Source organism: Gordionus sp. m RMFG-2023, chromosome 4 (genome assembly GCF_954871325.1).
Source record: "Gordionus sp. m RMFG-2023 chromosome 4, tfGorSpeb1-WG-v2, whole genome shotgun sequence".
NCBI lineage: Eukaryota > Metazoa > Nematomorpha > Gordioida > Chordodea > Parachordodidae > Gordionus > Gordionus sp. m RMFG-2023.
The window spans coordinates 20,961,504-20,982,379 of record NC_088778.1 but is presented as its reverse complement, the minus strand read 5'-3'; the positions used below and the strand labels follow the sequence as shown (position 1 = coordinate 20,982,379).

Below are 20,876 nucleotides of genomic sequence, written 5' to 3'. Positions count from 1 at the left end.
GTGAAATTTGAGGGGTAGAATATAAATCTATTATTAAATAAAATATTAATCTTAGGTATCTTTATTACCTTTTTAAGAAGCTTATGTTTTACTTCTAGGCTAATTATGAAATGTTATAAAATTATTTGTACTTTTTTGCTTTTTTGTAAGATGACTAGGATTTTCATCATCATCAGTATGTTTAAAAAATTTCTTATGTCCATAATTATTATTTGACTAGAAAATAGACAAATATTACGCCAAGAAAAACTTGAAATCGAAATTAATTGATAAAATAACTTAGTAAATGAATGTGATAAATAAATGTAATTAAATATATTTAAAACGAAAGAGAATGGATTAAATATTATAAAATACAAAACAATAATATTTTTGAAAAATTTATCCGGCATCTGCATTTTTTGGCTTTGGGGGGGGGGATTTGTCCCCCTGCCCCCCTCCCCGCTGCGTACGCCAATGATAATGATACGTATAGAATAATTGTATTGTTTTATTGTTAAAAATATCATAATACTTATAAATTGAAGCAAATTATATATAAAAATTGAAACTTAATTTAGGTTAATTTAATAAACATTTTGGACATAAAGGAGATATTATGATTTCTTAGCATAAATCCTAAATACCAATCATAAACAGCCATAAAATTGCCTTTGTGCGTTAATTCATTTTTGATTATTTTATAATAGAAAAAATTAGTTAAACATAATATATATTTAAAATGATTAATAGAATTATTTTAAGGATTTTTATTAAATCTAAAAAATGAATCAGTCTTAATTTGAATTTTATTGGATCAACATTAGTGTTGTTAAACGTCCGATTTGGGTCGATTAAGATTTTAGCCATAATAACATGTAAGATTAGAGATAGAAGTCCAAACTTTTCTTACATTTAGCGCAAAATCTCGCTTACATAATATTGGCTACTAATCAAAATAGGGGAGACTGGGGTTAGGTACCGGGGCTTGGCAAACCACTTAATCTCATCTTAAAATTAAATACACGAGAAGGTTAAAATTTTATCATAATATAATTTTGACTAGTTTACGTCTATAGACAAAAAATCTTTTAAAATAATTATTAAAAATTTTATTTAAGAAATAAAATATTGATGAAGTTTTTATAATTTGGGAAAGTTTTATGAGTATTTATTATATCCAGAAATTTAAAGTTAGCAGGGCTTGCTAAACCATACACGTCAATTATGGCAGTTAATAATGAAAAAAATACAAAATGTTTATTAAATTAACCAAAATTAAGTTTCAATTTTTATATATAACTTGCCTTAATTTACCCGCTATTGGGGCTTGTTGGACAAAATTGTTCTTTTACAAAAAGTAAAATTAAAAAAAAAATGATTATATTCTTAAAATTTTTTATAAGGAACCTTTATAGAGTATAGTTTTAAGTATCTAATCATATATTTTTTTTATATTTACTAAAAAACCAGGAGCTATAGCCAATTTTATAAAAATCGGTCCGACTAACCCCAGTCTCCCCTACCTTATAATGTGGTAAATTTGTCCAGCAAGGAAATCGGTATAAATATTGATTGTTAATTTTTTTTTATTGATATTACACATTTAGTAAATAAAATTGAGATTTTTGTAAAAAAAATACGAAGAAATAATTAATATGACCAACATTCAAAATCATTTCTATTTAATCATCCTTTTTTTATACTAATAAATTTATAATAAATTGCAACTGTATTAGATACGCGCCGAATTGACGCCGCGCCGAATTAACGTTGCGCTGAATTGACGTTGCGCCGAATTGACGTTGCGCTGAATTGACGTTGCGCCGAATTGTCGCCGCGCCGAATTGACGTTGCGCTGAGTTGTCGCGTCGCCGAATTGACATTGCGCAATTCAAAAAAAAAAGATTATATTCTTAAAATTTTTATAAGGTACCTTTATAGAGTATAGTTTTAGGAGGTATCTAATCATATATTATTTTTTATATTATCTAAAAAAATCAGGAGCTAAATTTTGTAAAAATCGGTCCAACTAACCCCAGTCTCCCCTACCTTATAATGTGGTAAATTGGTCTAGCAAGGAAATCGGTATAAATATTGGTTGTTAATTTTTTTTTATTGATATTACACATTTAGTAAATAAAATTGAGATTTTTGTAAAAAAAAATACGAAGAAATAATTAATATGACCAACATTCAAAATCATTTCTATTTAATCATCCTTTTTTTTATACTAATAAATTTATAATAAATTGCAACTGTATTAGATACGCGCCGAATTGACGTTGTGCTGAATTGACGTTGCGCTGAATTGACGTTGCGCTGAATTGACGTTGCGCTGAATTAACGTTGCGCCGAATTGTTGCCGCACCAAATTGTCGCGGCGCCGAATTGACGTGGAACCATCGCTCAGGGGGCAACAAAAAAATTTATTTTGATTTCAAGAAGATATTAAAGAGCCATTAAAAAAAATTTCTACTTCAGGAGGCTATTCAAATTTTTAAGGGGATTTGGGCCCCTGCGCGCCCTCTCTTAGTGACGCTTGATGAGTATATATTAATTATTTATCTGAGAGTAGGTAAGAGAACTTAGAATACAATGACATTAGAATCTAATTAAAACAAAATATGTTATTTCATGTTTTATGCTCTCATAATTTGAGATTCTGTTTAAAAACAACGAAGTACTCTGTAAATAATTACAATGAATATCAGAGTTGTACATTTGCTCAAAATGATCTTTGAAGATCGTAAAATTTGAAGATCTTTAATTTTTTAAAAATTTTGTGTAACGATCTTCAAAGATCTACGATCTTCAAAGATCTTCATGATATTTATTTTTTTACCCCTTTATTAAAAGCCCAGATGTTTTTCAATTTTATTAATATAATATTTCTTTTATGTTTTATACCTCTCCTCCTGCCTTGATGAAAATTGAAAAACATCTGGGCTTTTAATAAAGGGGTAAAAAAATAAATATCATGAAGATTTTTAAAGATCGTTGATCGACAAAATTTTTAAAAAATAAAAAATCTTCAAATTTTACGATCTTCAAAGATCTTGCTCAAATTTTTGAGCTAGATCTCGCTCAAAAATCTTCAAAGAAGATCTTTTGTATAACTCTGTGAATATATCATACAAAAACATATGTTGGAAGATACATTTATCCCATTTTAAAATGCCCACGTTTTAAAGTAAATATTTTAAATATATGACAATTATAATCAAAATTGTCATTATCCCAATTTTTTATTGAGTAAATAAAAAATCTACGGTTTAAAATATAATTTTCAATATTAATCTTTATTTCGCTATGCAGACTATTGATTGAATTGTAAAATATATGTAAAGTTGCTCATTGTAAAATGATAGATTTTTTTAGTAGATATTAAATACTCAAAATGCTATGAATAAATGAAATGTCTTAGAAGATTAGTCTTATAAAATATATTTTAGATTTATCGTGTATATTTTAATATGAGAAGTATGTCAATCATTTAATTCTAACAAAAACTGCTAATTTACAAATACGCATGCAGATAAATATAATTTCAAATCATATAATATTTAATTTGTTTCTTATTATTGAATGGCTGTTTGGGATGAATTCGATGTTAAATAAAAAATTTGAATATAAACATAGTTTCTCAAGACCTATATTAATAGGCCCAGATAATAAAATGTTTTTATGGAATATAGGAGGAAGTAAATACATCATACTTATTGTCTTGTAATTCACCCCATAGATGCAATTATTTCCCAGGATGGTTTACGATTAGCACCTTCTTTAAATAGCCAAAAAGGTTAATTAATATCTCATGTATAGTTCATATAAAATTTGAAGGATGGGCATGGAATAAATTGCCATGGAATCATCAAGATTTTGAAGTAATAGCTAGCGTTAAAATAGCTGGACATGGCAAATTAGGAGCTGATGGATTGGTATTTTTATTTATGAAGATATAATATTTTAAAATTTAAGGCTATATGGTTTAATGCAACTAATCAAGGAGGTGAGGGATCAACATTTGGTAGTTTAGATTTGTGGAATGGACTAGGAATATTTTTGGATTCATATGATAATGATCATTTGGTAATTATAAGATTTTGTTGACAATTATTTAAACATAAAATAACATAATCTGTAATCATCTATTTTTGTTCTCTTAATATAAATATATTTTTTAGCCCTGCATAATATCTTTATTGGTTTGACCTCATCCTGGATATATTTTTTTTATTTTTAGGCCTGATCCCTTTCAAAATCAAAATTTTTAGGCCACTTAAGCGATAATATTTATTATAGGCCCAAGACCAATTCAGCTTAAAAAATTTTTTTTAATATACAGAAGTATAATGATACCAGTTTTTGAAATATTTTATTTTTTATATCAAGATTTATATGACCATCTAAACAGGTCAATAGTGCTTAAAAACCTCATTATATTTTGTTACCTTTATAGTTATTTTAATTACTTTACTTTTTTAAAAGTTCATTGACATATATTTAGCAATGATTACACTTGTTATAGCATTTGAGATATTTTATTTTTATTATTAGACTCTTTTATCCTCATTAATACATACAATGTGTACATTTAACCCACTATTTAATTTTTGTAAATTTTAGAAAATATTGATAATTTAATTTGTATTTTGACACATTCTCTAATTGCAAAACTTTTTACAAGTTCTTTTCAGAAATTCTTTTATATAAATTTCAGCATGCCTTGGATTCAAAATTGCAACTTGTTATAATCTTTATTCACTAAAACCCATTCAGTTGGACTTTTATAATTTTATGAATTAATTACATCAACTTTATAGAGGCTGATTGGATTCTATGAACAATTTGCATTAATTACTATATATATCCATGTTTGACTCACGCTATTTTTTGACATTTTATTTTGTACCAAATGCTATATGCCAGAACCTTAAATCTGAATTATTTATTTAAATTTGTAACTATTTGTGTAGATTTAATAATAATGGATGTTAGCCTAAAATTTTTGAGAATATCCCCATTATTTAAAAAAATTCCTTTAGCATTTTAAATTAGCATAAACAACTCATACCAAAATGATTAAATTAATTATTCATTATAATTATTTTACCTACAGTTTTATTCAATTGTGTGAACAAGATTTACAATAATAAATATAAAAATTTTATCAGTTCTATAATGAATTTAAAAATAGGCATAAATGAACTTTCATTCAAATGGAAATGGATTTTTTTTGAAAAAACTTATAATATCTAAGTGATAATCCTCGATGAATATATTGATATGTCTCATAGAAGTATAGCAAATACAGGGATATGTTTCATAGAGGGTTTTAGCAAATTTTATAAACTTAAAATTAGGGGTGTACCGATACCACTTTTTGGAGGCCGATCTGATCCGATATTTCAGATATTAAATTGATATCGGCCGATAACCGATCCGATATCATATCTAATTTTGTATTCTGCAAAGATACCGGTTTTAATTTTTAATATACTTTTTATTAGTACAACATCTATAATTTTACTATACCATAACATATGTCATTTAAATATATTATAATGGTCAGTTATAGTTTATATTCAATTCAATTGCTATTATTTATATAATAAGTAATAACATTAATCTATTTACATAATTAGTAATAAAAAAATATATTATGAAATTTGAAATTAATATTTAAAATTAATATATCGAAGATTTCTTTTTATATCAGAGATATGTCGGCGGTGATGGGGACTGTTAATATCACTAGCATCACTAAAAACAGATACTGAAGAGATTAATGAACACTTTTTTAAACAGAATGCGAAAAAAAATAACTATATTGCAGAATGTTTATTAACTAATTATTTCTATTAAAAAAATTAAACATAAAAATGTATTTCGATTTTATTTATAAAAATAAATGGTTTTTTAGATATAATTTTTTTTAAATTTTGTTAAAAGCGCCATTTTATATCGGATCGGAAAATTTATAATATTTGCCGATAACCGATATTTTAAAATGAGCGAAATATCGGCCCGATCCGATCCGATATAAAATATCGGTACATCCCTACTTAAAATAATTTATAGTGTGCATTAATTTTGAAAAATATAATTTTGCTGGCCTGCACCCTGTGAACAATTTTGCCAAGAATGAAAAAATCTATAAATATAAAGGTAGTTCACATGACAAAATTGTCTGATCTCCTTAGGGTAGATACCTTATTTATGCTGAAATACGATTCTGGTATAATCAACTCATTAAAAATGTTAAAAACGCGCTTATGAATGATTTAAATCTTATAAAAACCTAAAATCTCTTACAACTTTTTTAAAATTATACATCAATATGAATTATTATAACTAAATTTTAAAATTAGGAAATTTACAAAAAGAATTTTTAATATATTATGGTCATATGTAGAATGTCCACTTGGTCTTTTGGCCAGTCTGCCACTTCATGGGACCTTAAAATAATGTAAAAATAAACGGTTCCAATCGCGAAACACTTTTTCGCGAATGTCGTTTATCGCAAATGAATTTTATAGCGAAACTTTTATCGCGAATCCACATTAGCGAATATTTTTCCGCGAAAGTGAAACAAATATCGCAAATTTTTTATAGCGAAACTCTTATCGCAAAACCTTTAGAACGAAATTTTTATCGCGAATCAATAATCGCGAAAATTTTATAGCGAAGTCAATATCGCGAAAATTTTATAGCGAAGTCAATATCGCGAAAATTTTATAGCGAAATCAATATCGCGAAACATAAATCGCGAAGATAATTTAGCGAAAACTATTTCGCGAAATATAACGCGGCCTATTATTATTTTTTTATTTTTATTAAAAGAATTTATTTTATTTATATTTAAATTTAAATTTTATTTATCAACAAATAAACATATTATATGTTATATATTTTTTATTTATATTATTATATTATGAAATGAAAAATGGATTTATTTTATTTGATATTTTTTTAATAAAAAAAATGATATGCTACTATTGTAATATTATTTTTGTTACAATTAATTAGTGATTTTCACGCCCAAAATTTTAAGTAAAAAATATTTTTTGAAATTCAAAAAGATTTTTAAACATATTTTGATAAAAATTTTAAATCTTCTTTGAGGAATTCTTTTGTGAATTTTATAATAAATAAACAATCTTTTAGGTGAAATCTTTTATAGTTTTTTTTTATCATTTTTGTAATTATCTATGACAATTATCATAATCGGTATTTTTAAACATATTAGGTTTTTTTTACGATAAAATATGTATTTTTAACATGTTAAATTAAAATTTTAATTAAGATGCACCATATAAAAATGACAATTATCATAATCGTTATTTTTAAAGTTTTTTAAATTTTTTTGACGTAAATCGGTTAAAATAAGTATTGTTAATATGTATTAATAAAATTTCAGTGAAGATGTACCCTAGATAAGTGACAATTGTTTAATCCTTATTTTTAAAGTTTTTTGAATTTTTTTGATGCAAATGGGTAAAAATATAGTTTGTAAACTTGTTAAATTAAAATTTCATGAAGATGTACCACAGAAAAGTGACAATTGTAATAATCGTTATTTTTAAACTTTTTTGACGTATATAGGCCAAAATAAGTATTGATAACATGTTTAAATAAAACTTCAGTGAAGATGTACCCAAGATAAGTGACAATTGTCATAATCATTTTTAAAGTTTTTTGAATTTTTTTGACGCAAATGGGAAAAAAAAATTGCTAACATGTTTAAAAACTTCAGTGAAGATGTACCCTAGATAAGTGACAATTGTCATAGTCGTTATTTTTAAAGTTTTTTAAATTTTTTTAAAGTAAATGCGCTAAAATAGAAAATGCTAACATGTTAAAATAAAATATCAATGAAGATGTACCATAGATAAGTGACAATTGTCATAATCGTTGTTTTTGAAGTTTTTTGAAATTTTTTGATACAAAAGGGTAAAAATTTAGATTGTAAGAATGTCAAATTAAAATTTCATAAAGATGTACCATATGACAATTGTCATAATCGTTATTTTTAAAAGTTTTTAAATTTTTTTGAAGCAAATGGGCTAAAATATAAATTGCTAACATGTTAAAATAATATTTCAGTGAAGATGTACCCTAGATAAGTGACAATAGTCATAATCGTTATTTTTAAAGTTTTTGAATTGTTTGACGCAATTGGACAAAAATATAAATTGTTAACATGTTAAAATAAAATTTCAGTCCAAACAGAAAAACAAATCGATATTTTCATTCTCATAATCGTTGTTCCTTTTATCCTGCTTAAAATTTGATAAAAATATGCAAAGTGATTATTAAAGATAGCTGTAACCTATGTTAAATTCTAAACTTTTAAGATATGGATTCACAATCTTAGTCCTTTAATTAATAAATTTTAATTTTACATTATAAAAATGTATAACCTTGCATTCACAGTTAGCAATTTTTGTATACTCGTGGCAAAATAGTGCTGAGTCTGAATTCAGGGTACGATTTTTATAGAAAGAACTTAAAAACCATATGAATATTATTTAGTAATATGATACAATTAACATCCTATAAATTTAATGTTAAGATTTTATTATGGTTAAAATAGATTACAATCTATATTTTAACCCATTTACATCAAAAAACTTTAAAAATAACAATTATAAAATTGTCACTTTTCAATGGTATATATTCATGAAATTTTAATTTAGCATGTTTACAATCTATATTTTAAACCATTTACAACAAAAATATTCAAAAAAACCTTATTAACAACAATTATGACAATTGTAACTTATCTATGGTACATCTTCACTGAAATTTTATTTTAACATGTAAGTAATTTATATTTTTGCTCATTTGCGTCTAAAAAATTCAAATAATTTTAAAAATAACGATTATGACAATTGTCATCTTTCTATGGTGCATCCTCATGAAATTTTAATTTAACATGTTTACAATCTATATTTTTACCCATTTGCATCAAAAAAATTCAAAAAGGTTTAAAAATAACGATTATGACAATTGTCTAGGGTACATCTTCACTGAAATTTTATTTAAACATGTTTGCAATACTTATTTTAGCCCATTTACATCAAAAAAATTCAAAAAGTTATAAAATAACGATTATGACAATTGTCACTTTTCTATGGTACATCTTCATGAAATTTTAATTTAACATGTTTACATTCTATATTTTTACCCATTTGCGTCAAAAAAATTCAAAAAGGTTTAAAAATAACGATTATGACAATTGTCACTTATGACAATTGTCACTTTTCTATGGTACATCTTCATGAAATTTTAATTTAACATGTTTACATTCTATATTTTTACCCATTTACGTCAAAAAAATTCAAAAAGGTTTAAAAATAACGATTATGACAATTGTCACTTCTCTAGGGTACATCTTCACTGAAATTTTATTTTAACATGTTTGCAATACTTATTTTAGCCCATTTATGTCAAAAAAAGTTATAAAATAACGATTATGACAATTGTCACTTTTTTATGGTATATCTTCATGAAATTATAATTTAACATGTTTACAATCTATATTTTTACCCATTTGCGTTAAAAAAATACAAAAAGAACGATTTTGACAATTGTCACTTATCTAAGGTACATTTTCACTGAAATTTTATTTTAACATGTTAGCAATACTTATTTTAGCCCATTTACACCAAAAAAATTTAAAAAGTTATAAAATAACGATTATGACAATTGTCACTTTTCTATGGTACATCTTCATGAAATTTTAATTTAACATGTTTACATTCTATATTTTTACCCATTTGCTTTAAAAAAATACAAAAAACTTTAAAAATAACGATTTTGACAATTGTCACTTATCTAGGGTACATCTTCACTGACGTTTTATTTAAATATGTTATCAATACTTATTTTTGACCATTTACGTCAGAAAAAGTTTATAAATAATAATTATGATAATTGCCACTTATCTACGGTACATCTTCACTGAAGTTTTATTTAAACATGCTAGTAATATTTATTCTAACCCATTTTGATCAAAAAAATTCAAAAAACTTTAAAAATAACTATTATGACAATTGTCACTTTTCAATGGTACATCTTCATGAAATTTTAATTTAGCATGTTTACAATCTATACTTTTACCCATTTATAACGAAAGAATTCAAAATAAACAACGGTTATGACAATTGTAACTTATCTATGGTACATCTTCACTAAAATTTTATTTAAACATGTTACAATACTTATTTTAGCTCATTTACGTTAAAAAAATTCAAAAAAGTTATAAAATAACGATTATGACAATTGTCACTTTTCTATGGTACATCTTCATGATTAACATGTTTACAATCTATATTTTTACCCATTTACGTTAAAAAAGTTTAAAAATAATGATTATGATAATTGTCACTTATCTAGGGTACATCTTCACTGAAGTTTTATTTAAACATGCTAGCAATACTTATTTTAACGCATTTTGGTCAAAAAAATTCAAAAAACTTTAAAAATAACGATTATGACAATTGTCACTTTTCAATGGTAGATCTTCATGAAATTTTAATTTAGCATGTTTACAATCTAAATGATATTTTTACCCTTTTGAGTCAAAAACTTTCAAAAATCTTAAAAATAACGAATATGACAATTGTCACATTAAAATATTATCCTTAAAAAGATCATAAAATATAACATAAATAAGTTAAATATAAATATTTAAAAAAAAATTATTTAGCTACCTCTTTTAATAAAATAGATATTTTTACAAAAATGATAAAAAAAACTATAAAAGATTTCACCTAAAAATTGTATATTTGTAATAAATTTCACAAAAGAATTCCTTAAAAAAGATATATTTACAAAGAAGATTTAAAATTTTTATCATAATATGTTCAAAAATTTTTTTAAACTTCAAGAAATATTTTTTACTTAAAATCTCGGGCGTGAAAATCACTAATAAATTGTAACAAAAATAATATTACAATAGTAGTATATCTTTTTTTATTAAAAAACATCAAATAATAAATAATATGTTGTTTTCTTTTTAATAAATGCATTCGCAATATATTTATTGTTTCGCGGTAATGCGCTCGCGATAATGACTTCGCGCAAACATATTCGCCATAAAAAATTCGCTGTAAAGTTTTCGCGTAAAATGTTGCTAAAATGTATTCGCTTTAATAAATTCGCGGTTAAGGTTTCGCGGAAATAAATTTGCGACAATGGCTTCGCGAAATTGTCTTGGCTATAAATGTTTCGCGATTTTACCTTCGCTATAAAAACTTTTCGCGATAAACGACATTCGCGATAAAAGTTTCGCTGAATTGACCTGATACGAAAATAAACAATACGTCCGTTTTCTCAATTATCAAGATATGATAAATTCAAAAATATTATCGAGGATTATATTTTTCTTTATTACACTAGTAACATAATCTTATCAAAAATTCAAAAAAAAAACAATTGTTTCTATAAATGTTTGAATACAAAAAAGTTTGGAATTTTAAGTAAAATTTGATCAAACTTAAAAAGATCCTCTTTTAAAAAAGTCTTCTTTCTAAAAAAAATCCCTGAATATTTGTTATTTTGAAGAATTTCAAACTCAGCCCACTATTATTATATATAGCCAGTTCTCCCCTGCTTAGGTTCTCTTTAGAAAAAACTATTACGAATTTTAAAAAAAATGATTGGAAATTAATGACATTGCTAATCTAGATTGTTGATTCATTTATTAGAAGTAGTGTTGTTAAATGGCTCGTTTGAGCCGATTTTTAAAAACGACTAACTCAATACTTCATCCAGAAAAATATTACTCTAGCCTGAAAATTTTGCTCATAGAAGGAACAAAGGTCTAGACATATATTATCGAAATCTTGAGGCTTAGGCAATATTTTTCTTGCTAAAACAGCAAATTAACCATTTTTAAAAATTAGCTCAAAACTAGCCGTTTAACAACACTAATTAGAAGTGTCCATACATTGAAGTCAGCTGTAGTAAATGGCATTGGCTGTAGTAGACACTTGAAATGCAGCATCGTGCTTTTCAATGGTGGACTTTAATGTGTATATATTTTTTGATGCATTTTAATGGATGAATGATCAATCTAGGTTAGTATTAATTTTGAGCCAATTATAATATTTATGTTCCTACTTTCTATATTTTTACCTCATTTATTGATGAAAATAGATTGCACTATTTTTAAAAATTATATATACCTTATAACTTGAAAACTATATCATCTAGGGTGATAATCCTTACATTGGAGTAATGGTAAACAATGGTACACAAATTTTTGACCAATCTCAAGATGGAAAACACCAACTAAATGGTGGATGTGTGGCACATTTTAGAAATCAACCTTTGCCAACTTTTTTAAACATTTCGTATTATCAAAAAACGCTTGTAGTATCACACGGAATAGGAGCCAATTTAAAGAGCGTTTTGTTTATGGAATGCTTCAGAGGTGACGATATTGAATTGCCTTCACCAGGTTATTTTGGTCTTTCCGCAGCTACAGGGGGGTTAGCAGGTAAATCTTTTTATTGCCATTCTTTTCCTCTTAATTTATTATGCTATATATTTTTTCTCCACTTTGAGAATCATCGATGCAGCGAACTTAATATTTGTAGTTTGATAAGAGTAAATATTTACAAGGCGTGTTAAAATTTTTTAAGCAATGGGTGAGTGTATATTTCAAATATTTTTTGGGTAAAATAAGCAGAGCTCGCATATATATTTTTAGAAAATATTTTTTTATATTGAATATTTTATGAGTAAATATATTTAGTTATTTCTAGGGTACAAAAACATATTTTTTAGTATTTTTAATTTATAAATATTCATTTTTAAAAAAATAAAGGCATTAATATAAATTTAAAAAAGTATTAAATATAATATAAGATAAACAAAATATATAATCTGTTTTTTAAATTTACTTGAGTTATATTAAATAGTTGAGAGAGTTTAATACAAATTATATCTATTTTTGATAAGGGTAACGAAATAATTAAAATTACATAAATTATTTGCTATATTTTTATCTCAATATTGCAAATAATACAAATTAAAATAATTTTACTTATCTTCAAAACATTTCCCCATCAGACAGTATTAAATTGCTATTTCGAGTTTTATTTTGAAAAATTTATTAATGTTCATATCATTAAAAAATTTTTTATATCATTATAAATAACATTTATTTTATTTTAGATGACCATGATGTTTACATGTTTTCCGTATATTCTTTGACACTCCAAGTTTGTTTAATCATATATTACATTTTAATGTTGTTAAAAGTTACTTTTTGAAAAATAACTAGTTACAAGTTACCTCCTTAAAATATTATGATTAAAAAAGTAACTAGTTGTATTGCCAGTTACTTTATAAATTACTTTATAACTATCATATTTATTATATTTTTTTTATTAGGCTATGTCCAAAATCTTTTTGAAAGATATAAAAAGCTTTAAAACTTTCAAAAGTTTTAAAATAATTAAATCTTATGTAAATTAAAAAAAAATTTTTATAATTATATTTTGAACATCTTTTATATTAAAATAAAGCTTATTTCTTCTTTTTCGGTTTGTGAATCATATTTTATTATATTTTGAACTAGGGGTCTGCTAAAGGCAGGTTTCCGCCCGCCCGTCCATACTTCGGGAGGGCTTGTTCGGGTTTTCTAAAATATTTTCAACACTGGGCGGGTAACGGGCGGGTCAAAAATATTTTTAAAGTAATGGGCGGGTGAATTTTTAATATTTTTTAGGCAAAATGAGCTGAACAAACTTCAATTTATTAAAAATAATAATTTTATTTATAAATTTTGCATATTACATATGTTTAATTAAAAATGCATTAAAATAAATAAAGAGCCAAACAAGCCTTAAAATAATTTTTAAACATTAGGCTGGTGGGCAGGTTAAACAAAATTTATAGATGTAACTAGTTATATTTTTTGCAAAAATAGTTTATTAACAGCACTAACTACTACATTTGTTTTTAATTTTATAAGGGTTTGACAGTATAACTTTATAAATGCAATATAATCCTTTATTTGCCTATTTTATTTAAAGTATTACACAATTCTTTGCGTTAGTGGCCACCTCTAGATACATATGGCTATTTACAATTACCATAATGAATTGCCTATAAATTATATATAATAGAATTTTCCTAAATTTTTAATAAAGTCCGAGCATGAGCACTCTCAGATTTCTACAGCCCCACCCGATAAAATAGATGACGAGTTCAAAGAATTTTACGAAAAGTTGAACAAGCAGAAGGAAGAATACATCAAAGAACATCCCGATAGGGAGAGACAACCTTGGGAGTCTGAAGAAGACTGGGTACCATATCTTTATTGTTGATTTAAAATATTTCCCCATTAGAAATTAAGTGCTATATCTTTCCACAAATTTGATTTATTTAAGATCAAATATGTTCTACACTATAATAATTAATACACTGCAAAATTTAAAAATACTATATCTTTGAATATTTTTTTTGTATTATTAATCATGTGATACTATTTTTTAAACGGAAAGCACATTAACAATATCTAAATCAAATACATCTATAAATTTTATTAATTACAATAAGAACCTTTAGGGTAATTCCAAACCAAATCGATAACTTTTCGGCTCAACCTTTTTAATTTCGATAAAATTTTGTATGCTGATAGAATATCATTAGAAAGCATCGAATCCAAAATTTTAGCCTCCTAGTACTCATAGTTCCTGAGATATCAATGGTCAAAAGTGCCAAAAATGACCTTTTTCGAAAAATACGATTTTTTAAAATGGAGATAAGTTAAAAAAAATAATGATTTTAAAAATATAAGTTATATGTCATTTTGTAACTCTATTAAAGGCCTTTTATTAAATATTAAGGATTTTTTTGAAATAATATTGTTGCTGTTTTTATTTACGTTATAAATTTTAAACATGAAAACTCCAGGTGTTTCGCTTTCCAAATTTTTATGAATTTAATATTTTTTTATTCTCTAACCTTACATCTATTCATAAAAAAATTTAAACTTGAGACAGCCATGGGTTTTTTAGTTATTACTATTTAAAAAATAAAAAAATAAGTATTTTTTTCAAAAATAGATGGCGCTTCTTTATACAATAACGTGTTTTGTTAAGATTATTATTTTTTTAAACTTTTTTTCATTTTTAAACATAAATAATAAGATTTTCCAGCATTACTATCATGAAAAAATATTATATAGATCGTTTGATAGGCTTACTTATTATTATATTGATTACTTGTAAAAATTAGTTGTTTTTATAATAAATGATTAAATTTCCTAAAAAGATAGTTAAGATTCCGATATCTCCTACAAGAAAATATAATAATTAATTGTTGAAAGATAAAAGCAAGTTTTCATCCACCTGCCCTAATATTAATTAATTTTTATTTTACAAATATTTTGATATTAATTATTTTTCTTTTTAAAATTATTTATAATATATAAATATAAATGCGTTAAATCCTTTTAAAGAATCTAAACACGTTAATTATAAAAAGAACCCGCGTAAAGTCATGACGTGGATGACACAATATCCAAACATTGAGGCGGAACACTATATTTGTGATAAATGTCGTAAACGGTTATCACAAAAAAAATATTGAAAATGTAACTATTCTGATAGCTAATATGTAAATAATATCAACACAGCATCAACATCAATAGATATAATCAATATAACTTTAAACGAAATTGGAATATCTCATATTAAGAAAAAAATACTAACTGAAAATAATTATCCAAAAAAAAGGATAGCGAAAATATAAAAAGCTTATTTCAGATATAATAATTAACAATCCAGAATCGGGTACAAAAGATAATAATGATATTACTCAATAATATGAAATTACAATATCCTAATTTATCTAAAAATAAAAAAATATTAATTGCTGACCTTCTGCCTCCTAATTGGAGCGCAAATAAAATAAAAACGACTCTCCCAAAATCGTTTTAGAAGAAAAGGGGATTCTTTCAACTCCAAATTGAAGGCCTGCAAAAATATCTCAATCAAAAAACAGTTGATATTGTTAAAAAAATTTTTGCAGTGATGAAGTTAGTAGGATATTACCAGGAAAAAAAGATTGCATAATCTAGCAATGAAAAGGGGGAACGAGTGAACGCTCAAAAAAGGTTAGTTCTTAATAATTTGAAAGAATTATATAATCATTTTAAGGCGAGTAATTGTTTAACTAAACTCAACACTAAACTATATTCTAATTCGCAGACATTTATTGTGAAGAATATAGTATATCCACGTGAGGATCCTTTGATTGAGGGAGGATCTGTTAATCGATGAGATTAGAGGATATGTAACATGTGCTTATGAACACGATTGGTGGTTAGGATTTGTACAAGAAGTGAATGTAATTAGAGATGAAGTAAAAATTAATTTTCTTTACCCTAAAGGACCAGCAAATTCTTTTGTTTATCCAGCTGCACGAGATATCCTTTTCATACCAAAAAATAATATTTTAACAATAGTTAGCCTATCAACGGCTACTGGGCGTACATACAATTTATCGCAACACGAAGTTATCATGGCGTCAAAAAAACTAAATTTAATGAAAAACCGATAATAGGTAATATCTTTCATGAATTTTAATTTATCTATTATATCTACAAAATTTATAAAATTTTCGAAAATTAAAATTTTTTATAAGAAAAAAATGATTATAACCGCAGCTAAATAATCTCATTTCATGATATTAATGATATAAAATCTTGCTATATGTTTAAAAATAGAAAAAAGTTTAAAATTTTAACAAAACGCGTTATTTTATAAACGCCATCTATTTTTGAAAAATATTTATTTTATAATTTTTTAAATCCCAATCCTGTCCCAAGTTTAAATTTTTTTTATGAATAGATATAAGATTAGAGAATAAGAAAATATTAAATTCAAAAAAATTTGAAAAGCGAAACATCTGGAGTTTTTGTGTTTAAAATTTATAACGTAAATAAAAACCGTAACAATATTATTTCAAAAAAATCCTTAATATTTAATAAAAGGCCTTTAATAGAGTTACAAAATGACATAAAATTTTTAAAATCATTATATTTTAACTTATCTCCATTTTAAAAAATCGTATTTTCCGAAAAAGGTCATTTTTGGCACTTTTGACCATTGATATCTCAGGAACTATGAGTACTAGGAGGCTAAAATTTTGGATTCGATGCTTTCTAATGATATTCTCTCAGTATGCAAAATTTTATCGAAATTAAAAAGGTCGGGCCGAAAAGTTATCGATTTGGTATGGAATTACCCTTATGCATTAAATATTTATATATATATATGTGAAACCCATATTTGTAGTCATCGATCATTGTATCGTTATACTTAACAAAGCCATCAAGTCGACTAAAACTAGAGAAATTTATATTCGATGTATTATAATTAACCTTCACTTTAAAAAAATTTATATTTAGATGGATACCTTAGAAGGCAAAGAATTGAGACTCATATTGGAAGGACAAAATAGAATAGAACATCTTTTAAATTCGTTGACCTCCAATATTGATGTAAATAGCTTTTATTCGATTATGTAAAAAGTATATTAAAGTCTGATTTACCATTGACAGTATCATTTATTATTATTTAATGAAATATACATAAATAAAATTGTTAATATTTGTTTAAAATGTATATGGTTATAAGTATATTTAAGTAATGGCTAGAAATCGAATGATTCAGCTCAATCTATAGGCGTTTACCTAAGAAAATTAGCTAAGCATTGTGATGCGAGTTTATTTATTTAAACTTTCCTCAAAGCTGATTTTCAAAAAAAACCCGGGGTAGTTACGGCTGAAAACTATGTTTAGACCGTTTTTTAGCTGGAGCTAAGCTGGCAATTACCAACCTAGAGTTTTAAGGTTGTAAATCATTTTATAGCTAAATCATTTTAAAAAAAACATGAATTATTTTTATTTTATAAAATTTAAATAATTTTAGCACTTGTCAAATACAGCAGGACATAAAATCGAAGGCCAGGCAAATTATTTACCACATTTACAAGAATATTCGAAACAAATCAGCGATTTAAAGTTAAAATCATTTACATAAACATAAGTATGAAAGTTGAAAATATAAGAAATTTTTTATATTTGTGAAATACTATTTGAATTTAACAAAATGGTTAATTTTTTTTAACAAAATGGTTAATTTTTTTTAAAAAAAAGGTTAAGTCAATTGAAAAATTTATTTTTAGAATAATTTTTTCCTATTTTACATTTCATTACTTTTTGACATTATCCATTCATTAGATTTAATGATAGTCTACTTTCCAAATAGCAATCCTAGACTCTTTATACTAGTGTTTGCAACGGTCCCGTCCGGCCCGGTTCCTTTTTTCAGAAATGAGACCGGATCGTTAAGCTAAGTGAGACCATCGGTCCAGTCACGTCCGGTCCCATCTAAAAAATTTTTTTATTAAGCTACAAAATTTTTATTCTTCATTAAATTTATTAAAAATAAAGTGTTAAATTACCAATATTTTAAATATATCATCAAATTATTTTTATTATATTATACAATACAAATATCTAATATTTCAAAAGAATATTAAAATACAAATTTATTGAATATAATTAAATCAATTTTATTTACATATTTATTTAGTTTTTTTTTGTGTATATATAATGCGATAGATATTTGGTTATAAAATAAATTATATATAAATAAATATTTTTATTATCTTCTAAAAAATCAAAAATTATTCGATTTTTTATCCATGATTCAAGTGTCATTATAGATTGAACCATCTTTGGATCATTCTATTTCGTTTTTTTGTTATTTTACCATTTGTACATGCACATTAACTAAAAAGCAATTTATAGTATAGTAAACTTTTATCTTCTTTAATCGATCTTCAGTCGGACTGGACCACCGGACCGTGTTGTCGGACCGGACCGTCCCGTGGGACCCAAAAGTCTGATGAGACCGACTAAGATCGGACCATTGCAAGCAGTACTTTATACCTCTTATTTTTTTCTCTCTTTATACCATTTGTGCTCTTTATACAGTTTTCTATATTTGTTTTGTTTTAAATTTTTTACTTTTTTGTATATTTTATTATATTTTTTAAATAATTATCATTTATAGTTTTAATTAATTAAAAAAAATGTTAAACACTCCTATCCCCTTCCCTATTTCTACCATATTGCTTCTTAAACCCCCCCCCCTTCCCCGTAGTAGACGTGCACACCTTCACAAAATTTTAAACTGAGGCTATGTAAATGAAAACTTAAATTTTAAAAATTTGATCTCTTGATACGTTAATGGAAAAAATAAAAATATGAGAGGTTGGGGTAAATCGAAATGGTATATTGACACGATTTAATTGCTATTTATCACTTTATGTTTTATACTGGTCTGGGAGATCTTTCCTTAATTTATGACATTATTTTCAAAATTAGATTTTCTTTCGATGCTTTAAACAAACAAATGATAAACATAAAAAATGCACCACCATCTTCATACTCCGATAAAGAAATCAAGGAAGAAATTAACCACATGAAAGAGGCTTTGTACCGTTTGGTCAAAAAAACGGTTTATTTATTTAATTATAGTTTACTTTTCTGAATTTATTAATCTTGCAAAATCTTCATATCTGATCATTTAAATCGATATAATTAGATATTGAAATTAAATTTAGAGATAAGTATCATATTAGTTATCGCCATATATATTTTAGTAAATGGTAATTATACTTGTTTTATTTTATTTAGAGAGACTATTCTAAACCTGTTAATTGCTTGACACCAATTCATTTCGTTATTTTTGCGGTATTACAAATTTGTATTTTGACAGGATACATCATTTACAAGTTTCTACTAAAAAATTTTTTGAATATTTTCAATAATATACAATATAGTAAAACCTTTTTAAAGGCTTAGCTACAAATACGCTTAATTTATAGCCACTTTATATAAGTGGTACTTTATAAATTTTAAGTTAATAAGGAAAATCTGCATATCAATGAGTTGCTAAGTTTTGCTATTATAGTTAGCTTAAAATTTCCTATTTTATTTACTTAAATAAAGAAATAGAACGATAAAATTTTTTTGCTATTTATATCGTGAAAGTAATCAATTTTCAAACATATATCAAGATTTTAATTATAATTGTTTTGTTTTTTTAGATCTCACAATGATCAAAAATCGAAAAAATTGTTTTAAGTCTTACTATTTATACTATTCGAACAGTTAAGACAACTGAAATTAAATACTATGCGCCATAAAATTAAATTTCTTTCATTATTTAAGATAATAATCATCATAAGATCCATCATTTTGTTTGTATATCGCGCTAAATTAAATATTTTTATATTATGGAATATTTTTCCTTTTTATCTTCTCACTTTCTTTAAAATTTTATTTTTAATTGCATATTCATTAAAAATGTTTTTTTAACACTTTTTAATGGCTAATTCAAATATTATGTGAAAATATTAGATTTTTTTGTAACATACCAACTCCCCAATGCCTATGTATGATATATTTGTATTGTGATAATATTTTTAATTTTATCTAATTATTGGGTATATAATTTATTTTTGGGTCATCCTTTTTAAATAAATTAGTCTATTTTTTCTCTGATACTTATGTAACTTCCTATTCTTATTGCCAGTGTTCTATTAAATTTTTATCTAACACTCCTTCAATTTCCAAACCTTACGCTCAGTATACTTTAGTGATCCTCACGCCTTTAAAAATACGATCCCTTACAACAAAAAGGTGCTGTTCAATTCATCCTATCCTCCGGTATCATTTTTATATTTTTCACTATACACCTATCATCACATCTCCTCCAACAAATAATTCAATCCGTTTTTAGCACCACCCGACCCGATTTTTAAATCAAAGCTTTTCTGCTTCTTTCTCAAACAGG

General features: G+C 25.1%; 1 protein-coding gene across 1 annotated transcript; it reads left to right on the top strand.

Annotated features, from left to right (window-relative positions):
- Positions 1 to 3,519: 3,519 nt before the first annotated feature.
- On the top strand, positions 3,520 to 20,530 carry LOC135928029 (protein ERGIC-53-like). Its single transcript, XM_065464350.1, has 12 exons — positions 3,520 to 3,683; positions 3,725 to 3,781; positions 3,823 to 3,920; positions 3,961 to 4,071; positions 12,205 to 12,490; positions 13,171 to 13,217; positions 14,151 to 14,306; positions 17,417 to 17,509; positions 17,940 to 18,031; positions 19,403 to 19,535; positions 19,715 to 19,812; positions 20,128 to 20,530. Exons 1-12 carry the CDS (start codon positions 3,581 to 3,583, stop codon positions 20,162 to 20,164), a joined length of 1,311 nt encoding a protein of 436 aa, XP_065320422.1. The 5' UTR covers positions 3,520 to 3,580; the 3' UTR covers positions 20,165 to 20,530.
- Positions 20,531 to 20,876: the final 346 nt, after the last annotated feature.